The sequence below is a fragment of the Piliocolobus tephrosceles genome, chromosome 13 (assembly GCF_002776525.5).
Source record: "Piliocolobus tephrosceles isolate RC106 chromosome 13, ASM277652v3, whole genome shotgun sequence".
Classification (NCBI taxonomy): Eukaryota; Metazoa; Chordata; class Mammalia; order Primates; family Cercopithecidae; genus Piliocolobus; species Piliocolobus tephrosceles.
The window spans coordinates 18,390,579-18,408,366 of record NC_045446.1 but is presented as its reverse complement, the minus strand read 5'-3'; the positions used below and the strand labels follow the sequence as shown (position 1 = coordinate 18,408,366).

General features: G+C 52.4%; 1 protein-coding gene across 1 annotated transcript in view; it reads left to right on the top strand.

The window, feature by feature from the left end:
• Positions 1-17,788, top strand: part of CREB3L1 (cAMP responsive element binding protein 3 like 1) — a 45,126-nt gene that overhangs the window by 24,991 nt on the left and 2,347 nt on the right. Inside the window, exons 3-10 of the mRNA XM_023215857.2 lie at positions 6,105-6,289; positions 8,264-8,342; positions 9,278-9,435; positions 10,550-10,699; positions 10,837-10,895; positions 11,065-11,133; positions 14,465-14,564; positions 15,542-15,668. Coding sequence (XP_023071625.1) covers positions 6,105-6,289; positions 8,264-8,342; positions 9,278-9,435; positions 10,550-10,699; positions 10,837-10,895; positions 11,065-11,133; positions 14,465-14,564; positions 15,542-15,668 — 927 coding nt within the window. The remainder of the gene's footprint in view (positions 1-6,104; positions 6,290-8,263; positions 8,343-9,277; positions 9,436-10,549; positions 10,700-10,836; positions 10,896-11,064; positions 11,134-14,464; positions 14,565-15,541; positions 15,669-17,788) is intronic.

Sequence of the window (17,788 nt, the reverse complement as noted above, 5' to 3'; positions counted from 1 at the left end):
CTCAAAAAAAAAAAAAAAAAAAAAAAGACTGGGTGTGGTGGCTCTCGCCTGTAATCCCAGCACTTTAGGAGGCTGAGGTGGGTGGATCATTTGAGGTCAGGAGTTCCAGACCAGCCTGGTCAACATGGTGAAACCCCGTCTCTACTAAAAATACAAAAATTAGCCGGGCGTGGTGGTGGGCACCTGTAATCCCAGCTAGTCTGGAGGACGAGACAGGAGAATCACTTGAACCCAGGAGGCGGAGGTTGCAGTGAGTCGAGATCAAGCCACTGTACTCCAGCCTGGGTGACACAGTGAGACTCTTGTCTCAATAATAATAATAATAATACCATCCTGGCTAACACAGTAAAACCCCGTCTCTACTAAAAATACGAAAAAAAAAAAAAAAATTAGCCAGGCGTGGTGGCAGGTGCCTGCAATCCCAGCTACTCAGGAGGCTGAGGCAGGAGAATGGTATGAACCCGGGAGGCGGAACCTGCCATGAGCTGAGATCACACCACTGCACTCCAGCCTGGGCGACAAAGCGAGACTTTGTCTCAAAATAATAACAATGATAATAATAATAAGCTGTAGACAAGACTCTAGAACTTCACCCGCCTCCTCATACTTGATGTCCTCTATGCTATTTGGGAGAGATTCCTGTACCCTCTTTTATTCCTGCAGGTAGCATTCTCTAAAGCTCCCCTCTCCCCCTAACTCCATCCTTTAAGGCAAAGAGCACCCTGAGTTCTTCCACTCAGGTAATCAGCATTCAAGACCCACATTGTACCCCACTTAGAAATGGTCCCTTTGGGCATTTCCTCAAATACAGGTGGTTTCAAATCCTGGCTCTGTCACTTTTGGCTGGGTGATCACAGACATGCCGCTTAACCTCTGTAATCCTCGGTATCTATATCTACAAAGGCAAATAATAATACACATTTCTATAGCACTATCCAGTCTACAGATTGCCTTCATGTTAATTATCACATTTATTTCTCATGACTGACAGGTGAGGTTGTAATCACGTTCATCATAATCCCCATGTGACCGATAAGAAAGCTGAGACTTGGCCAGGTGCAATGGCTCACACCTGTAATCCCAGCACTTTGGGAGGCTGAGGCGGGTGGATCACGAGGTCAGGAGATTGAGACCATCCTAGATTACATGGTGACACCCCATCTTTACTAAAAATACAAAAATTCACCAGGCATGGTGGCGTGCGCCTGTAATTCCAATTCCTCAGGAGGCTGAGGCAGGAGAACTGCTTGAACCCGGGAGGCAGAAGTTTCAGGGAGCTGAGATTGTGCCACTGCACTCCAGCCAGGGCGACAAAGCGAGATTCCGTCTCAAAACAAAGAAAAAAATGAAAACAGAGACTTCACAAAAGCTCAGTTGTCTAGGTCACACCCACAGTAAAATGCAGAACAGAGACATAAGAGCACACCCTGATTCTCAACTGCAAACCCTTGCCACCACCACATTTGCCAGTCACGAAGGGCAGCCAGGGCTATTGGGTTGGGACCGACAAGGGCATTGGTGTGCATCCCCGTGTCTCCACCAGCCGCTGGGTGATCTTGGGCAAGTTACCTAATCTCTCTGGGCCTCTGTTTCCTCAATGATAAAATGAAAATAATATATACCTTGAGAGTTCTGGTCAGGCTTAAAAGAATATATACACAAAGTACCCTGCTAAGTGCCCAGCACATAATATATATACCAATAATTAGCAGCAGCCAAGTGCAGTGGCTCATGCCTATAATCCCAGCACTTTGGGAAGCCGAGGCAGGAGGATTGCTTGAGTCCAAGAGTTCAAGACCAACCTGGCCAACAGGTGAAATCCTGTCTCTACTAAAAATACAAAAATTAGCTGGGAGCGGAGGCGTGTGCCTGTAATCCCACTTGCTCAGGAGGCTGAGGCAGGAGAATCACTTGAACGCAGGAGGCGGAGGTTGCAGTGAGCCGAAATCATGATACTGTACTCCAGCCTGGATGACAGAGTGAGACTCTGTCTCATAAATTAATAATAATAATAATAAGTAGTGACTATTTTCATTGCGCACATAGAAGTCCTATGAATACTATGTGGGGGGGCCAGGCATGCTAAGTCACACCTATAATCTCAGCACTTTGGGAGGCCGAGGTGGGAGGATTACTTGAGCTCAGGAGTTTGAGACCAACCTGGGCAACATAGCAAAACACCTTCTCTACAAAATTAAAAATTTAAAAATTAGCAAGGCATAGTGGCACATGCCTGTAGTCCCAGCTGCCTGAGAGCCTGAGACAGGAGGATATCTTAAACCCCAGAGGTCGAGGCTGCAGTGAGCTATGATGGCACCACTGCACTCCAGCCTGGGTGACAGAGCAAGACCCTGTCTCAAAAAGAAAAACAACAACAACAACAAAAAGAAAACACTGTGAGTGCTTGTAACAATGAACAGTGTTCTTATCTTATTCCTCTTTTCCCTCTAATGGACCCGGTCTTGAGTGAGTTTCTTAATTTTCTCACCTGTTAAATGGGGAGAACAATGGTGCCTGCCCCCAGAGAGTTGGTGGGAAGGGGTAAAGAAGCTCAGGTGCCTGGGCATGTGGTTCACGTCTGTAATCCCAGCACTTTGGGAAGCCGAGGAGGGCGGATCACCTGAGGTCAGGAGTTCAAGGCCAGCCTAACCAACATGGAGAAACCCTATCTCTACTAAAAGTACAAAGTCAGCGGGAGTGGTGGCTCATGACTGTAATCCCAGCTACTCAGGAGGCTGAGGCAGGAGAATCAGTGAACCCGGGAGGCAGAGGTTGCAGTGAGCTGAGATTGCGCCTTTGCACTCTAGCCTGGGCAACAAGAGCAAAACTCCATCTCAAAGAAAAAAAAAATAGAAGTTCATGTGTGTCAAGGGCTTAGAGCTGTGCTCAGCACAAGAAGTGTGAGCTGCGTCTGATGGTCTTTGAGATCCCCCAGGGGCAAAGACAAACCTTTGTACCTCCCCCGAGACCCCATTAGGGCAGGGACATTCACCCCTCTGGGGTCAGCCCAGCAACTCCTCAGCCACCCCAAGTCTTTTTATTATTATTAATTTTTGGGGGGACAGGGTGACAGGGTCTTATTCTGTCACCCAGGCTAGAGTACAATGTTGCGATCTTGGCTCACCACAGTCTCAACCTCCTGGCCTCCAGTGATCCTCCCGCCCCAGCCTCCCAAATTGCTGAGATTACAGGAGTGAGCCACCACACCCGGCTCTCAAGTCTATTTTTAAAGCAATTTGTCTGTGGGCCCTTTGCAGGGGGCAGCTTCCCGGAGGCCGGTGGCCTGGCCCTGTAATTTGGAAAGACTGTGGGTATTCCTGGAGCCCACGGGCAGCCTGTGGCCCAGAGCTGGGGCACTCAGGCTCCCAGCAGGGTGGGGCCTGGCCTCCAAGGTGACCAATCAGCCACTACCCCCTCTCCCCCACCACAGCAGGCCCCAAAGTCCAGAGTCCCCTCCAGCCCCACCTCAAATGTTGGCTCCCCTCCCCTCTCCCCTGTCTTACCCAATGCTTCAATGGCTGACAGGCAGTGGGGCCACCGTGAACAGGGCTGACTTAGAGTGGAAGAATGTGGGCATCCATCAGGAAAAGGGGTGATGCCTGCCAGCCCTATTGCCCAGGTGAAACCAGGAGGCCCACTAGGTGGAAAGGAGGTAGATTCTTCCCTCAGGAAATCTAAGCCTCACCTCTCACTCCTCCCCACCACCGCCCCCTCCGCCCACCACATACCCCCAGTCACCAGGTCCTGTGGACGCTTCCTTCTAAATCTGTTCCCTTCTCTCCATCACAACTGTCACTGCCTTTGCTCAGGCCTCCCCTTCTCTCTCCTGGCCAATTTCAACACCTCTTGCAGTTCTCCCTGCCTCCATCCTGCCTGTAGCCAGTCCAGTCCCCACAGGAGGGCAGTGATTATATATATACACATACACACACACACACACACACACACACACACATATATATATATATATATATATATTTGTTTGTTTTTGAGATGGAGTCTCGCTCTGTCGCCCAGGCTAGATTGCAGTGGTGTGATCTCAGCCCACTGTAAGCTCCACCTTCCAGATTCACGCCATTCTCCTGACTCAGCCTCCTGAGTAGCTGGAACTACAGGCACCCGCCACCACACCCAGCTAATTTTTTGTATTTTTAGTAGAGACAGAGTTTCACCTTGTTAGCCAGGATGGTCTCAATCTCCTGACCTCATGATCCACCCGTCTCGGCCTCCCAAAGTGCTGGGATTACAGGCCTGAGCCACCACGCCCGGCCATATTTTTTAAATTGATTTAATTTTAGAGACAGGGTCTTGCTCTGTCACCCAGCTGGAGTGCAGTGGTCTGATCATAGTTCATTGCAACCTTGAACTCTTGGGCTCAAGCAATCCTCCTGCCTCAGCCTCCCAAAGCTGGGATTACAGGCGTGAACTACAGCACCCAGCCATAATCTTTCTTAAAATTTCAAATTTGGGCCAGGTGCAATGGCTCACGCCTGTAATCCCAGCACTTCAGGAGGCTGAGGTGGGTGGATCACTTGAGCTCAGGAGTTCGAGATCAGCCTGGGCAACATCAGGAGACCTCATCTCTACAAAGAAATACAAAAATTAGTTGGGCATGGTGGCATGCGCCTGTAGTCCCAGTTACTTAGGAGGCTGAGGCGGGAGAATCAATTGAGCTAGGAAGGTCAAGACTGCAGTGACTCATGATAGCACCACTGCACTCCAGCCTGGGCGAATGAGTGAGATCCTATCTCAGTAAAAAAAAAAAAAAAAAAAACCTAAAAAAAATTACAAATTTGAGCACATGCAAAACTCTTCAGTGGCTCCCCATTTGCTTTAGGATAAAGTCACATATCTGAACTAACCCAGCCTCCAAGGCCAAGTCACCCCCACTAGCGTCTCTGACCCCATCCATCTTCCACTCCCCTTTGCATTCCAACTTTGCTAAACTGCTTGTGACTCTTCCTATATCCCCAGCACCTAGCACAGTGCTCAGCAAATGTTTACTAAATAACAATAGTTGTATTTTAACACTGGCTTGTATTTATTGAACACTTATTCTTTTTTTTTTTTTTTTTTTCCGAGACAGAGTCTCACTCTGTCTAGGCTGGAGTGCAGTAGCGCAATCTTGGCTCACTGCAACCTCCACCTCCCAATCAATTCTCTCTGTTTTTTGGAAGGTGTCACGGTTTTTTTTTGAGACAGAGTCTCACTCTGTGCCCAGGCTGGAGTACAGTTGCATGATCTCAGCTCACTGCAACCTCTGCCTCCCGGGTTCAAGCGATTCTCCTGCCTCAGCCTCCCGAGTAGCTGGGACTACAGGCATGTGCCGCCACAACTGGCTAATTTTTGTATTTTTAGTAGAGACGGGCTTTCACCATGTTGTCCAGGCTGGTCTTGATCTCCTGGACTCAAGCAATCTGCCTGCCTTGGCCTCTCAAAGAACTGGAGTACAGACAAAGAACCGGAGTACAAGCACCTGGCTGCTCAAGTGATTCTCCCACCTCAGCCTCCTGTGTAGCTGGGATTATAGGCACACACCACCACACCCAGCTAATTTTGTGTGTGTGTATTTTTTGTAGAGACGGGATTTCGCCATGGTTCCCAGGCTGGTTACGAATTCCTGGGCTCAAGCGATCTGCCTGTCTTGACTTCCCAAAGTGCTGGGATTACAGGAGTGAGCCACGGTGCCCAACCTGAACATTTACTTCTCACTAGTGTTAAGTATTAACACTCACAGTGTTAAGTGTCTTATGTACATTATACTACTTAAGCCTCAGAATTCTCTATTAGGTTCTTTCCCCATTTTACAGATGAAGAAGCTCAGGCTCAGAGAGGTTAAGCAACTAGCCTAAGGTCACACAGCCAATCAAGAGGAGTGTGAATCTGGTGCCCAAGCTCATTCTGTAAGCTGCTGAATGAAGAGCATGTCCTCACCTCTTCTGGCCCCAGACAACTCCCCCTCACCTCACAACCACCCTCTTTCCCGCCTGCCCTTGGTATACCCTAACAGCTCTCTTCAGTTCAGCCTAGAGCAGCTCCCAGGGGGCAGGCAGGGGGCTGAGACCTCTGCCCTGGAGTCCCCTGAGCCTTTCCCCTTCCCCTAGACGTGGAGCATGGAGCGTGGGCGCTGGGACACAAACTGTGCTCCATCATGGTGAAGCAGGAGCAGAGCCCGGAGCTGCCCGTGGACCCTCTGGCTGCCCCGTCGGCCATGGCTGCCGCGGCCGCCATGGCCACCACCCCGCTGCTGGGCCTCAGCCCCTTGTCCAGGCTGCCCATCCCCCACCAGGTGAGCCTGGGGACGGTTTGCAGGGGCTGAGGGAGGGAGGAGGGCTGGTGGGTCTGCGGGAAGAGTTGCCCAAAGCCCTGTGCCCCGGGGCTCTGTGAACAGGAAGACACGAGCCTCAGGGCTGAGGGTGGGAAGCCTCCGCCGACTCCACTGGCTGCCCCTTCACCATCCTGCAACGGGCACAAGCCACAGCCCCCTTGGAGTAACAAAGGCTCTCGCCTGTGCAGAAAAAGACAACTTGCAGGGCTCCAGGCAGGGCTGGCATCAGGAGCCCAGTCCAGGGTCTCAGAGGTAGAGACAGCCCAGGCCGATGACTTTTCTCAAAGCTTCAGGATTTTTAAAAAAGAAAGACCAAAATGGAAATTACAAAAAAAAAAAAAAGTGTGCTATATTCCAATTGTTTACATTTATGAGATTAATATTTTTAACCCACACTCTCAGGCTGAACTCCCACCTCCACGAATGTGTAGATGACAGCATTCAGCTATAAACCCAAGACCCCTCTGGGAATGTGAACCCCAGACCCCTGGCTCCCAGCCGAGGCCCTGCCTGAGTCCCAACTCGGTGCCTCCTTTGTGTTCTGGGCACGTTGCATGTCCTCCTCTGTAAAATGGGCTCATTCTGTAAGCTGAACCCCCTAAGGTGCTTCTAGCCCTAGGATTCCACAGGATGAGCAGCATCTTGAAATCCCTAGATGGGAACGTGGCTGGCCCTGCCCCCTGCTGGCCACACGGCTCACTTGCTCAAACTGTAGGAGGCCGAAGCAAGAAAGGTCAGCCCCTCTCTGCCCCACCAAAGACCCATGGGATCAAGGGTTGGTGGCAAATATGCAGGATCTTTTGAGACCGTCTCCAAGACTGGTTCTGAGACTCCTCAGGCCTTGCCAAAGGAGTGACAGCAGCAGCAGCCAGAGGCGAGGAGGCTTCAGAAAGGGAAACTGAGGCTCAAGGGGTTAAGCAATTTGCCCAAAATCATGCAGTTAGAAGCAACTGACCTGCCTTCCAAATTCGGCTTGCCAGACCCTGAAGCCCACACAGGTGAGGTCATAACCCCTAGTAGAAGGCACAGGAGCTGGCATTGTCAACAGTGAGCTCTCTGCACCACAGTCCCCTCTCACTCGAGGGATCAGCTGGGATGTAGACCAAGGAACCTCCAAGGTCCCTGCCAACTTGAACTTTCTGGGATTCTTACTCACCAGCCTACATTCTGGATTCTGCGTCCCACCCACAATATCATGATCTTCTCTCTGGGGCTGCAGCCCAGGGCCTGAAATCCAGCCCCCAACACCATGCCTTCCTCAGACAGAGCACCACTTACATGCATATCAGTAGTCACGTGTACAAAGCCATGCATGATCTTGAAGTCCTTTCTGGAACAACAAGTCAGAATAGAAATAAAGAGAAATGCATGTTTGTTAAAAATGTCCATCTGCTTCTATCAGGCCCTTGCTTCAAATCCATTAGGAGCTCTCATTGCCTCCAACTTCTTTGTCTGGATTCTACTTCTATTTATACCCCGGGACTCATTTCAGACTTTGACTTCTCAGAGAGCGTCCTCGGAGCCCCCAACCAATTAATGCCTCCTTCTTCCATACTATTGCTACCAGCCATTGAACAGCTACACTATTCCAGACATTACCTCTTGTTCTTGTCCTCGTGGCAACCCGCATACCAAAGCCTGTGTGGCCTTCACAGTTGGTGTGGAAGGTGGCCCCACCCTCAGAGGCTCACCTTCTCTGAGCTTAAGGTCTGAGCTACACTACTTGGCCACCAGTCCTTTCTCTTAGGTGTGACTTGGCTTCTCTAAGCTCAAGAACTTGCCTCTGTTCCCTCGCAGCTGTGCCCAGAACTCCAAGCCCAGCCACTTCCCCAACTGTGCAGGGCAGGCCACCAGCCTTAGGGAGGAGGTGGGTAGATGGCATGGTGGGGACAGACCCAGGGGCAGCTAATGGAGCTGGGCTTGTCTGTTCCTCAGGCTCCAGGAGAGATGACTCAGCTGCCAGTGATCAAAGCAGAGCCTCCGGAGGTGAACCAGTTCCTCAAAGTGACACCGGGTAGGTGTCCAGGGGAAGGGCTCTTCTCCTCCAGTCGTGGGCAGATAGCATCCCTACTTCCTTGGTTCAGCCCACCCCTGTCTCTTGACAACCCCGCCTCCAGAATATCCTCTCCACCCTGCCCTACCCACTCTCCCTCCATTCATGCCCGCTCTTCGTCCAGTCCTCTTCTTTTTTTTTTTTTTTTTTGAGATGGAGTCTCACTCTGTCACCCAGGCTGGAGTGCAATGGCACGATCTCGGCTCACTGCAACCTCCCCATCCCAGGTTCAAACAATTCTCCTGTCTCAGCCTCCTGAGTACCTGGGATTACAGGTGCCCACAACCACGCCTGGCTAATTTTTGTATTTTTTAGTAGAGACAGGGTTTCGCCATATGGGTCAGGCTGGTCTCGAACTCCTGACCTCAGGTGATCCACTTGCCTCAGCCTTCCGGAGTGCTGGGATTACAGACGTGAGCCACTGCACCCGGCCTTCATCCAGTCCTCTTCTTGCCCAATCTACTGCTGCCATCGCTCCTGCTTGCCCAGCCTGACCCTATGAGAGAAAGGCCCCAGTCACCTTCTAGGGTTGCTGAGCTGGAGCTTAGTGACCTTCTGGAGTTGCTGAGGTTAAGGCCCTGAACCCTGTGAAGTCAGGGATCGGGGAGGACCTCCCAATAATTCAGCTCCTAGGATGTCTACGCCAAAGGCGAGCCGTAAAGGAGCTGGGCCTCTGTGGTGTCAGATGAGGCAGCACCCAGGAATTGGCTACCTGGATGTCAACTGTCTTTCTGACACTGCAGAGGGGTTTCTGATGTCACAGCTGAGGCCAAGGGCCTGGCAGTCTGTGTCCCACAATGTCAGTGCTGGTGCAAGCCCATGCTCGGCTGAACTCATGATGTCCAAGTGGAGCTGGTGTGCAACGTTGCTAACCCGGTTTCCCCTGCTCTTCCCAGAGGACCTGGTTCAGATGCCTCCGACGCCTCCCAGCAGCCACGGCAGTGACAGCGACGGCTCCCAGAGTCCCCGCTCTCTGCCCCCCTCCAGCCCTGTCAGGCCCATGGCGCGCTCCTCCACGGCCATCTCCACCTCCCCACTCCTCACTGCCCCTCACGTAAGGAGCTGGGGATGGGCTGATCCCGGAAGTGAGGAATTGAATAGATCCACCTGAGCGCACGGCCAGTGGGGAGGGTTTGGGGAGCCCTGAGACTGATCCCCACCCTCATCAGAATTCAGAGGGATGCCTACCTGGGAGTATGCGAGTTTGATTTTTTGAGTCTCGCTCTGTCACACAGGCTGGAGGGCAGTGACTCAGTCTTGGCTCACTGCAACATCTGCCTCCCAGGTTCAAGCAATTCTCCTGTCTCAGCCTCCCAAGTAGCTGGTATTACAGGCACTTGCTACTGCGTCCGGCTAATTTTTTTTTTTTTTTTTTTTTTTTTTTTAGATGGAGTCTCGCTGTGTCACCAGGCTGGAGTGCAACCTCCACCTCCTGGGTTCAAGTGATTCTCCTGCCTCAGCCTCCTGAGTAGCTGGTACTACAGGTGCACGCCACCATGCCCAGCTAATTTTTGTACTTTTAGTAGAGACAGGGTTTCACCACGTTGGCCAAGCTGGTCTCGATCTCTTGACCTCGTGATCTGCCCGCCTCGGCCTCCCAAAGTGCTGGGATTACAGGCGTGAGCCACCGCAACCAGCTGGGAATTCAAATCCTTTCGCCCTGCCTCATGGTGAACAGGAGACTGTTGCAGAGCCAGGACTAGAACTTGACATTCCTGAACTCCAGGGGATGACCCAGGCTGCCTCCAAGGAGTGCTGTGTGAGGGGCAGTGCCCAGATGGTCCACAATCCCCAGGAAATATGGAGCTAGGCCCTGAGCCCTGGGATGGGTGTGGGGTCTCCCAAGCCAAGATTGTAGGGAGGGGTCTGATGGAGATGCTATTTGGGGCATCCTGGACAGGTAAGCTTTGAGGGTGTGGTCTCAGGGATGAGATCCAGGAAGCCCTCCCGAACAATGCACTAAGAGCCTATCACCTGAGCTCTCAGCACCGCCCTGGCACCTGACACGTGTTACTGAATTTCACCCAGATCCACCCCCTTTTTAGATGAGAAAACTGAGGCGCAGAGCATTGTGTGCCTTGCCCAGGTCATATAGATAGCACATGGCAGAGCTTGAATTTGAACCCAGGGCTGCCTGGCTCCTAACTACCACGTCGTACTTCCTACAGAAATTACAGGGGACATCAGGGCCACTGCTCCTGACAGAGGAGGAGAAGCGGACCCTGATTGCTGAGGGCTACCCTATCCCCACAAAACTCCCCCTCACCAAAGCCGAGGAGAAGGCCTTAAAGAGAGTCCGGAGGAAAATCAAGAACAAGGTAACGCCTGCCACCCTGGGGCTTCAGAGGGCTTCCTTGGTGGGTGGGCTCCCCTGGCATACCAGCTCTGAAATTGGGGGGCCCAGGAAGTGGATATGTGGCAGTGCTAACCCTTGTTTTCGGGCCTCCCTGTCTAGATCTCGGCCCAGGAGAGCCGTCGTAAGAAGAAGGAGTATGTGGAGTGTCTAGAAAAGAAGTAAGGGGCTTGGAAGGGGTGGGGTATCCATGTGCCATTCCCTCCCCTGACCTGCCCTCCCCAGGCCTTCCCTCATGGGACAGCAGAGGCAGGGGGCACAGGGAGTGTGACGGTGGTGGGCAGGGCCGAGGGGGCTGCCCCTAAGCCTGTGCCTGCTTGGCCCCTACAGGGTGGAGACATTTACATCTGAGAACAATGAACTGTGGAAGAAGGTAGAGACGCTGGAGAATGCCAACAGGTGGGTGGTGCCTCCTGCATCTAACCTGGCCCCCTGCCCCTCTGCAACCTGTGCCTGGCTTTGCATAGCTCTGGGAGACAGGGGAGAGGAGAGAGAACTAAGTTTAGGATAACAGGGACCCCAGAAACACACCCTGTAGCCTTGGGCCACTTACATTCTGCCACTGCCAGCGTTCCCATTTTTCCTCACCTGCTAGACACCTGGCAGGGCGGGGGAGTTGCTTAAGTGAGCAGGTGTTTTCAAACTGTGGTCCTCAGACCAACAACCACCCCTGGGAATTATGAGACATGCTTATTCTCTGGCCCCATGCCAGGTCTGCTGAATCAGAAGCTCCAGGGGTAGGGCCCAGCGTCCTGTGTTTTAATAAGCCCTCCAGGTAATTAGGTTGTACCCTCAAGTTTGAGAACCACTGGTGTAAATCCCTGTTACTCAAAGCCAGTTGCCCCGGACAGGCAACATCAGCATCACCTGGGAGCTTGTTAGAACTGCAGGCCGGGCACAGAGGCTCACGCCTGTAATCTCAACACTTTGGGAGGATAAGGGGGCGGATCATTTGAGGTTAGGAGTTTGAGACCAGACTGACAAACGTGGTGAAACCCCATCTCTACTAAAAATAGAAAATTAGCTGGGCGTGGTGGCAGGCGCCTGTAATCCCAGCTACTCAGGAGGCTGAGGGAGAAGAATCACTTGAATTCAGGAGGCGGCGGTTGCAGTGAGCTGACATTCTGCCACTGCACTCTAGCCTGGGCCAGACACCATCTCAAAAAAACACAAAAATGCAGAATATCAGAACTCTCTCCAGACTTACTAAGCTAAAAACTGCACATTCACAAGGTCTTGGGTGATTCACATGCTCTATGAAGTTTGAGAAACAGGAGTGTAGAGACAGCAGCGCAGTGCCTGGCAGGTAGCAGCCACATAAAGTCACAGCTCTGGGTTCTTATACTGCTCTGCCATTTTTGTGACTCTGGAGAAATCGTTAGATATCTCTGGGCCTCTGTTTCTTCGTCTAAATGGGGATGATAGAAACATTATCTCATAGGGTCAGGCACAGTGGCTCACGCCTGTAATCCCAGCACTTTGGGAGGCCAAGGCGGGCAGATCACTTGAGGCCAGGAGTTCAAGACCAGCCTGGCCAACATGGTGAAACCCCATCTCTACTAAAAATACAAAAATTAGCCAGGTGTGGTGGTGCATACCTGTAATCCCAGCTACTCAGGAGGTTGAGGGAGGAGAATCTCTGGAACCCAGGAGGCAGAGGTTACAGTGAGCTGAGATCACACCACTGCACTCCAGCCTGGGTGTCAGAGTGAGACTTCATCTCAAAAAAAAAAGGACCCAGCCTGATGCTTGGCATTTAGGAATGTGCAATTCATGTTAGCTTTTATTCTTCTTTCATTATTTTTATTGATTTATTTTCTTGAGATAGGGTATCACTCTGTTGCCCACGCTGGAGCATAGTGGGATGATCATAGCTCACTGCAGCCTCAAACTCCTGATTCTTCCTACCCCCTCAGCCTCCTAAGTAGCTAGGGCCACAGGCACACACCACTATCCCTGGCTAATTTTAAGTATTTTGTAGCGACGGGGTCTTGCTATGTTGCCCAGGCTGGTCTCCAGCTCCGAGGCTCAAGCATACCTCCTGCTTTGGCTCCTAAAGTGCTGAGATTATAGGCGTGATCCACCACACCTGGTCTTCTTCCATTATTTTTATTTTTTTATTTTTATTTATTTGTTTATTTATTTTTATTTATTTATTTATTTATTTTGAGACAGAGGCTTGCTCTGTTGCCCAGGTTGGAGTGCAGTGGCACAATCTCGGCTCACTGCAACCTCCACCTCTTGAGTTCAGGCAATTCTCATGCCTCAGCCTCCCAAATAGCTGGGATTACAGACATGTACCACCATGCCTGGCTAATTTTTGTATTTTTAGTAGAGACAGGGTTTCGCTATGTTGGCCAGGCTGGTCTTGAACTCTTGACCTCATGTAATCCTCCTGCCTCGGCCTCCCAAAGTGCCGAAATTACAGGCATGAGCCACCACACCCCGCCATTATTTTCATTCCAAATTCCTGATAATACCCAGCCATGAGCCTGTGGTAGGTCTTTAATAATTATTTGCTGGGATTAATTACAATAACCTAGACAACAGCCTTGGTATGCAGCAGGTGCTCAACACAAGACTTTTTCCTTCTTTCCTTCCTTCTCCCTCAGCTTCTCCAGCGGGATCCAGCCACTCCTCTGTTCCCTGATTGGCCTGGAGAATCCCACCTGACCCCCCACCCCACCCCTCTGTCTCTGGCTGGGGTTCCTTTCTGGCCCAAAGTAGGTCCAGGCCCTTGGAGCTATTTCGCCACCTGCTGTACATTGTGGGAACTGCAACCCCTATGTGCCCGGTTGGGTGGAGAGAGATGAAACATTTTCCCACCAAGCCTGCGCTGAACGCGTTCGGTGTGCACCCAGAAGATTCCACACTGAGTGGGACCTAGTCCTCACCCTCAGGGAGGCCACAGTTAGTAAAGCAGACTGACGTGGAAATCTATAAATAAACGAAATGCCTTGATGATAAAACAAAAACTCAGCAATAAAACAAAAATGGCTGGGCACGGTGGCCCATACCTGTAATCCCAACACTTTGGGAGGCCGAAGCAGATGGATCACTGAGGTCAGGAGTTCCAGACCAGCCTGGTGAAACCCTGTCTCTACTAAAAATACAAAAATTAGCTGGGCGTGGTGGTGCACGCCTGTAGTCCCAGCTAGTCAGAAGGCTAAGGCAGGAGAATCACTTGAACCCGGGAGGCAGAGGTTGCAGTGAGTCACAATTGCACCACTGCACTCCAGCCTGGGCGACAGAGCGAGACTCTGTCTCAAAACAAAACAAAACAAAAAACCTAACAAAAACAATAGCTACATTTACCAGACACTCACTGTATACCACGCACTGTGCCAAACAGCTCTTTCTTATCAGCTCAGGGTCCTTGGGGTGCCAGGGAGGGAAGGTCAATGAACCCGTGGCAGGTGTCGGTTAAGCAAAAGAAGGCTGGCCTCCGCGCAGCTGGGGGCAGGCCTTCCCTCCTCCAACCCCCTTGGCCAGGAGCACCACAGGGCAGGCCTGAGCTTCCACAGGGTGACCCAGCCAGTCACCATGAGGCAGGCCCCAGGTGCCAGGCCACTCTGCAGAGGAGCCACGCAGGAGGTGACCTTTCCTATCTTGGCTGAAACGGGCACCTGGCGTGGAGGCCACGTCTGGAGCCAGCCCCCTAGGAGAGCTCCAGGAGGCAGAGATGCCTGCGGGGTCAAAGCCTGCCAGCTGACTGCTGTGCCCTCCTCAGGACCCTGCTCCAGCAGCTGCAGAAACTCCAGACTCTGGTCACCAACAAGATCTCCAGACCTTACAAGATGGCCGCCACCCAGACTGGGACCTGCCTCATGGTAGGTGTGGCTCCCTCCACCACAGGCCCACAGGAGGAGAGTTCTTTCCAAGGCTGGCATTTTCCAGGGTTGGGCAGAGCTTTGAGGATCGGTAACATCGTGGGCAGTCTCACCAGGGTGTACACCATCCTGGCGCCTGGTGGGCTGGCTCTAGCTGACCCCAGCCTCCTTCTCCGAGCCCGTGGTGCCTTCTGCCTCACACCGGTCCCCGACTGGTTAACACAGTGTAGGTGTGTAGGTGACTCCAGTGGCCCCAGCTAGGGGACAACTGGGCAGGTTCCTTGAGGAGGTGGCTTCCACAGGCCTTGTGCAGGGAAGGGCTTGGGGAGACTCAGGGAAGTACGGACATGGTTCTTTCTGGAACGGATGGCAGTGAAAAGGCTGAGGAAACCCCTGGAAACACAGAAGGCTCCAAGGGTGTGCTTCAGACCTCTTCCAGTCGCTCTTCCCTCTTCTTCTGGAAATGGGCAGCCTCTTGCTGCCTAGCTCAGCAGGCCCCGGCCCTCCAAGACCCTCGAGCTGTCAGGTGGCAGAGCCAGGCTATGGGCTGGGGTAGTGTGGGCTCCCTGGCTCTCAGCACCTCCCGCTAGCCAGACTCCCCAGAATCCTGCTGAGAACGTGACATGCTGATGTGTCCCCCTCCCTCGTCCCGGCCCCAAGCCCCACCTGCACCTATTCCTTCCTTTCCTGATTCCTCTACCCCATAGGGTGACTCCACATTGGCCACTTCCCTCTTACTTCTAGCACTGCCTGTGGCGACCCCCCTACAATCGGCTGGGATGGCCTGAGCAGCCCCTGCCTTCCCCAGAGAGGATGGGAGACCCCACGTGTGGGAGGAAGTGGTCAGCTGGAGGAGCTGCTTCTTTGGGAAAACACTGAGACTTTTGTGCCTATTGGTTTGGGAGAGGAGGAGTGGGGTGGTCAGGGCCGCGGCCCCTCCTTGCCCAGATCTGATGCCACTGTCTCTTTGCTACCAGGTGGCAGCCTTGTGCTTTGTTCTGGTGCTGGGCTCCCTCGTGCCCTGCCTTCCCGAGTTCTCCTCCGGCTCCCAGACTGTGAAGGAAGACCCCATGGCCGCAGACAGCATCTACACGGCCAGCCAGAGTGAGTGCCCACCTGTCATGCCAGCTCCCTGGGCCCAGTGTCCAGGCAGAAGCCAGACATAAGACAGAAGCCAAGTGTGGGGTCGGCATTATCTCATTCTGCCTCATTTTCCAGACGGGGAAACTGAGGCCCAAAGAGAGTCTTTTGTTTGTGGTAGAATTGGGACTAAAATACAGAGCTCCCAATGCCCAGCCTAGCTCCCAGAGAGCTTCAGGAGTGGCTTGCAGGAGGTGGGTTTAGGGGATAACAGGAATGTTTCAGCCCTGTGCCCCATGCATTATGGTGCTAGTGCTTATGCGGCGTCTGCTAGGCACCATCAGTACCTCATGATAGGGACAGCAAGTGAGTTTCAGTTCAAAGGCCATTTCCAATAAGGTGGTGGTAGCTGCCTGAAACACTGTGTTAAGAAGGACCCTGGGCCGGGCGCGGTGGCTCACACCTGTAATTCCAGCACTTTGGGAGGCCGAGGCAGGTGGATCACCTGAGGTCAGGAGTTCGAGGCCAACCTGGCCAACATGGTGAAACCCCGTCTCTACTAAAAATACAAAAATTATCTGTACCTGGTGGCATGTGCGTGTAGCACCGGCTACTTGAGAAGGGTGAGACAGGAGAATCGCTTGAACCTGGGAGGCAGAAGTTGCAGTGAACCAAGATCATGCCACTGCACTCTAGCCTGGATGACAGAGTGAGACTCGTCTCAAAAAAAAGAAGGACTCTGAGGCACCATTCAGAATCGACAGGAAGGAGTGTCATGGTCCATTGATAATGTCTACCGTGGACAGAGGAAGGGTAGTGGTGATGTGGCTTCAGATATCTACCGTTTCCAAGGCGGATAGTAAAGTACAGTGGTTAGGAGCATGTGGATGTTAAGTCCGTCGTAACTGGCACTGCCACTTGCTGTGTAACCTGAGGCATGTGTCTTAATTCATTTCTTCATCTAGAAATGAAGAAATTGTCCTAAGCTTTCATTTCTTCATCTAGAAAATGGGAGTGGCAATTTTGCGCTTACTGAGCCATGGCTGTGAGGCAGTGCATGAAACAGCACAGTGTCTGTGCTTATGAAATGAGCACGCTCAGTCTCTTTGAGCTCATGGAGGAGAGAATAGCTACATCACAGTAGCTGGCAAAAGGAGAACCAGGGTAGGGCCCAGCAAAGAAGAGTGTGGATTTCAGAGGGAGAGAATCCTTCAGGTGGACCCACAGAGGAACTTCCTGGCTGTCCCTCATCACTTACCAGTCAGTCACTTACCAATTACCACGTGTCTGACAGGACAGGACAGGAGGAGGAGGAAGAGGAAACAGATGGGAGGTCAGAGGAGGGAAGATTAAGGAGTGAGTTTCAAGAAGGAGGGATATAGCAGGGAGGATGAGCTAGACATTGAGGGCCTTGAGGGGAGGAAGCTGGTGTGGGGGGAGGTCAGGGAAAGAGGAAGTAGAGACAGGGAGAGTGAAAGCTCCTCCCCGGACACGTGCAGGCTGAGGAGAGAACAGTGTGGTCACTAAAGGTGGGTGGGCAGCAGCAATGCAAGGTCTGGAGAGCCATGTGTCTGCTTTTCCAAGGCCACAAAAGCCACTGGAGGGAAAGGAGTGGAAAGAGAGCTGGGGTTGATGGACAAAGCCACAGTGAGAGGGGGGAATGAATGAACCCCTTGGAGAGAAGGCAGTGGGTTTTAGGCCCAGGACCTGGGCTGGACGGAGAGGAGGACACATCCCAGCAGGCAGATGGCTTTGGAGCAGGCTGGTTTGCAGAGCTGGCGCATTGCACAGTTCCAGGGACCGCTGTTCACACATACTATGAGGTCATGGCTGCAGAGCCGGAGGGGCGGCAGATCCCAGGGCCAGGCAGACCTGGGTTCGCATCCTCCTTTCAGGGAGGACAATTTCCCTGCGTGCCTAGAACTTCAGTTGCCTCCTCTGGAGAGCGGGGCTAAAGAAACTTCATTCCTGGCCAGGTACGGTGGCTCATGCCTGTAATCCTAGCACTTTGGGAGGCCGAGGCGGGTGGATCACGAGGTCGGGAGATCAAGACCACCCTGGCTAACACGGTGAAACCCCGTCTCTACTAAAAAATACAAAAAACTAGCCGGGCGAGGTGGCGGGCGCCTGTAGTCCCAGCTACT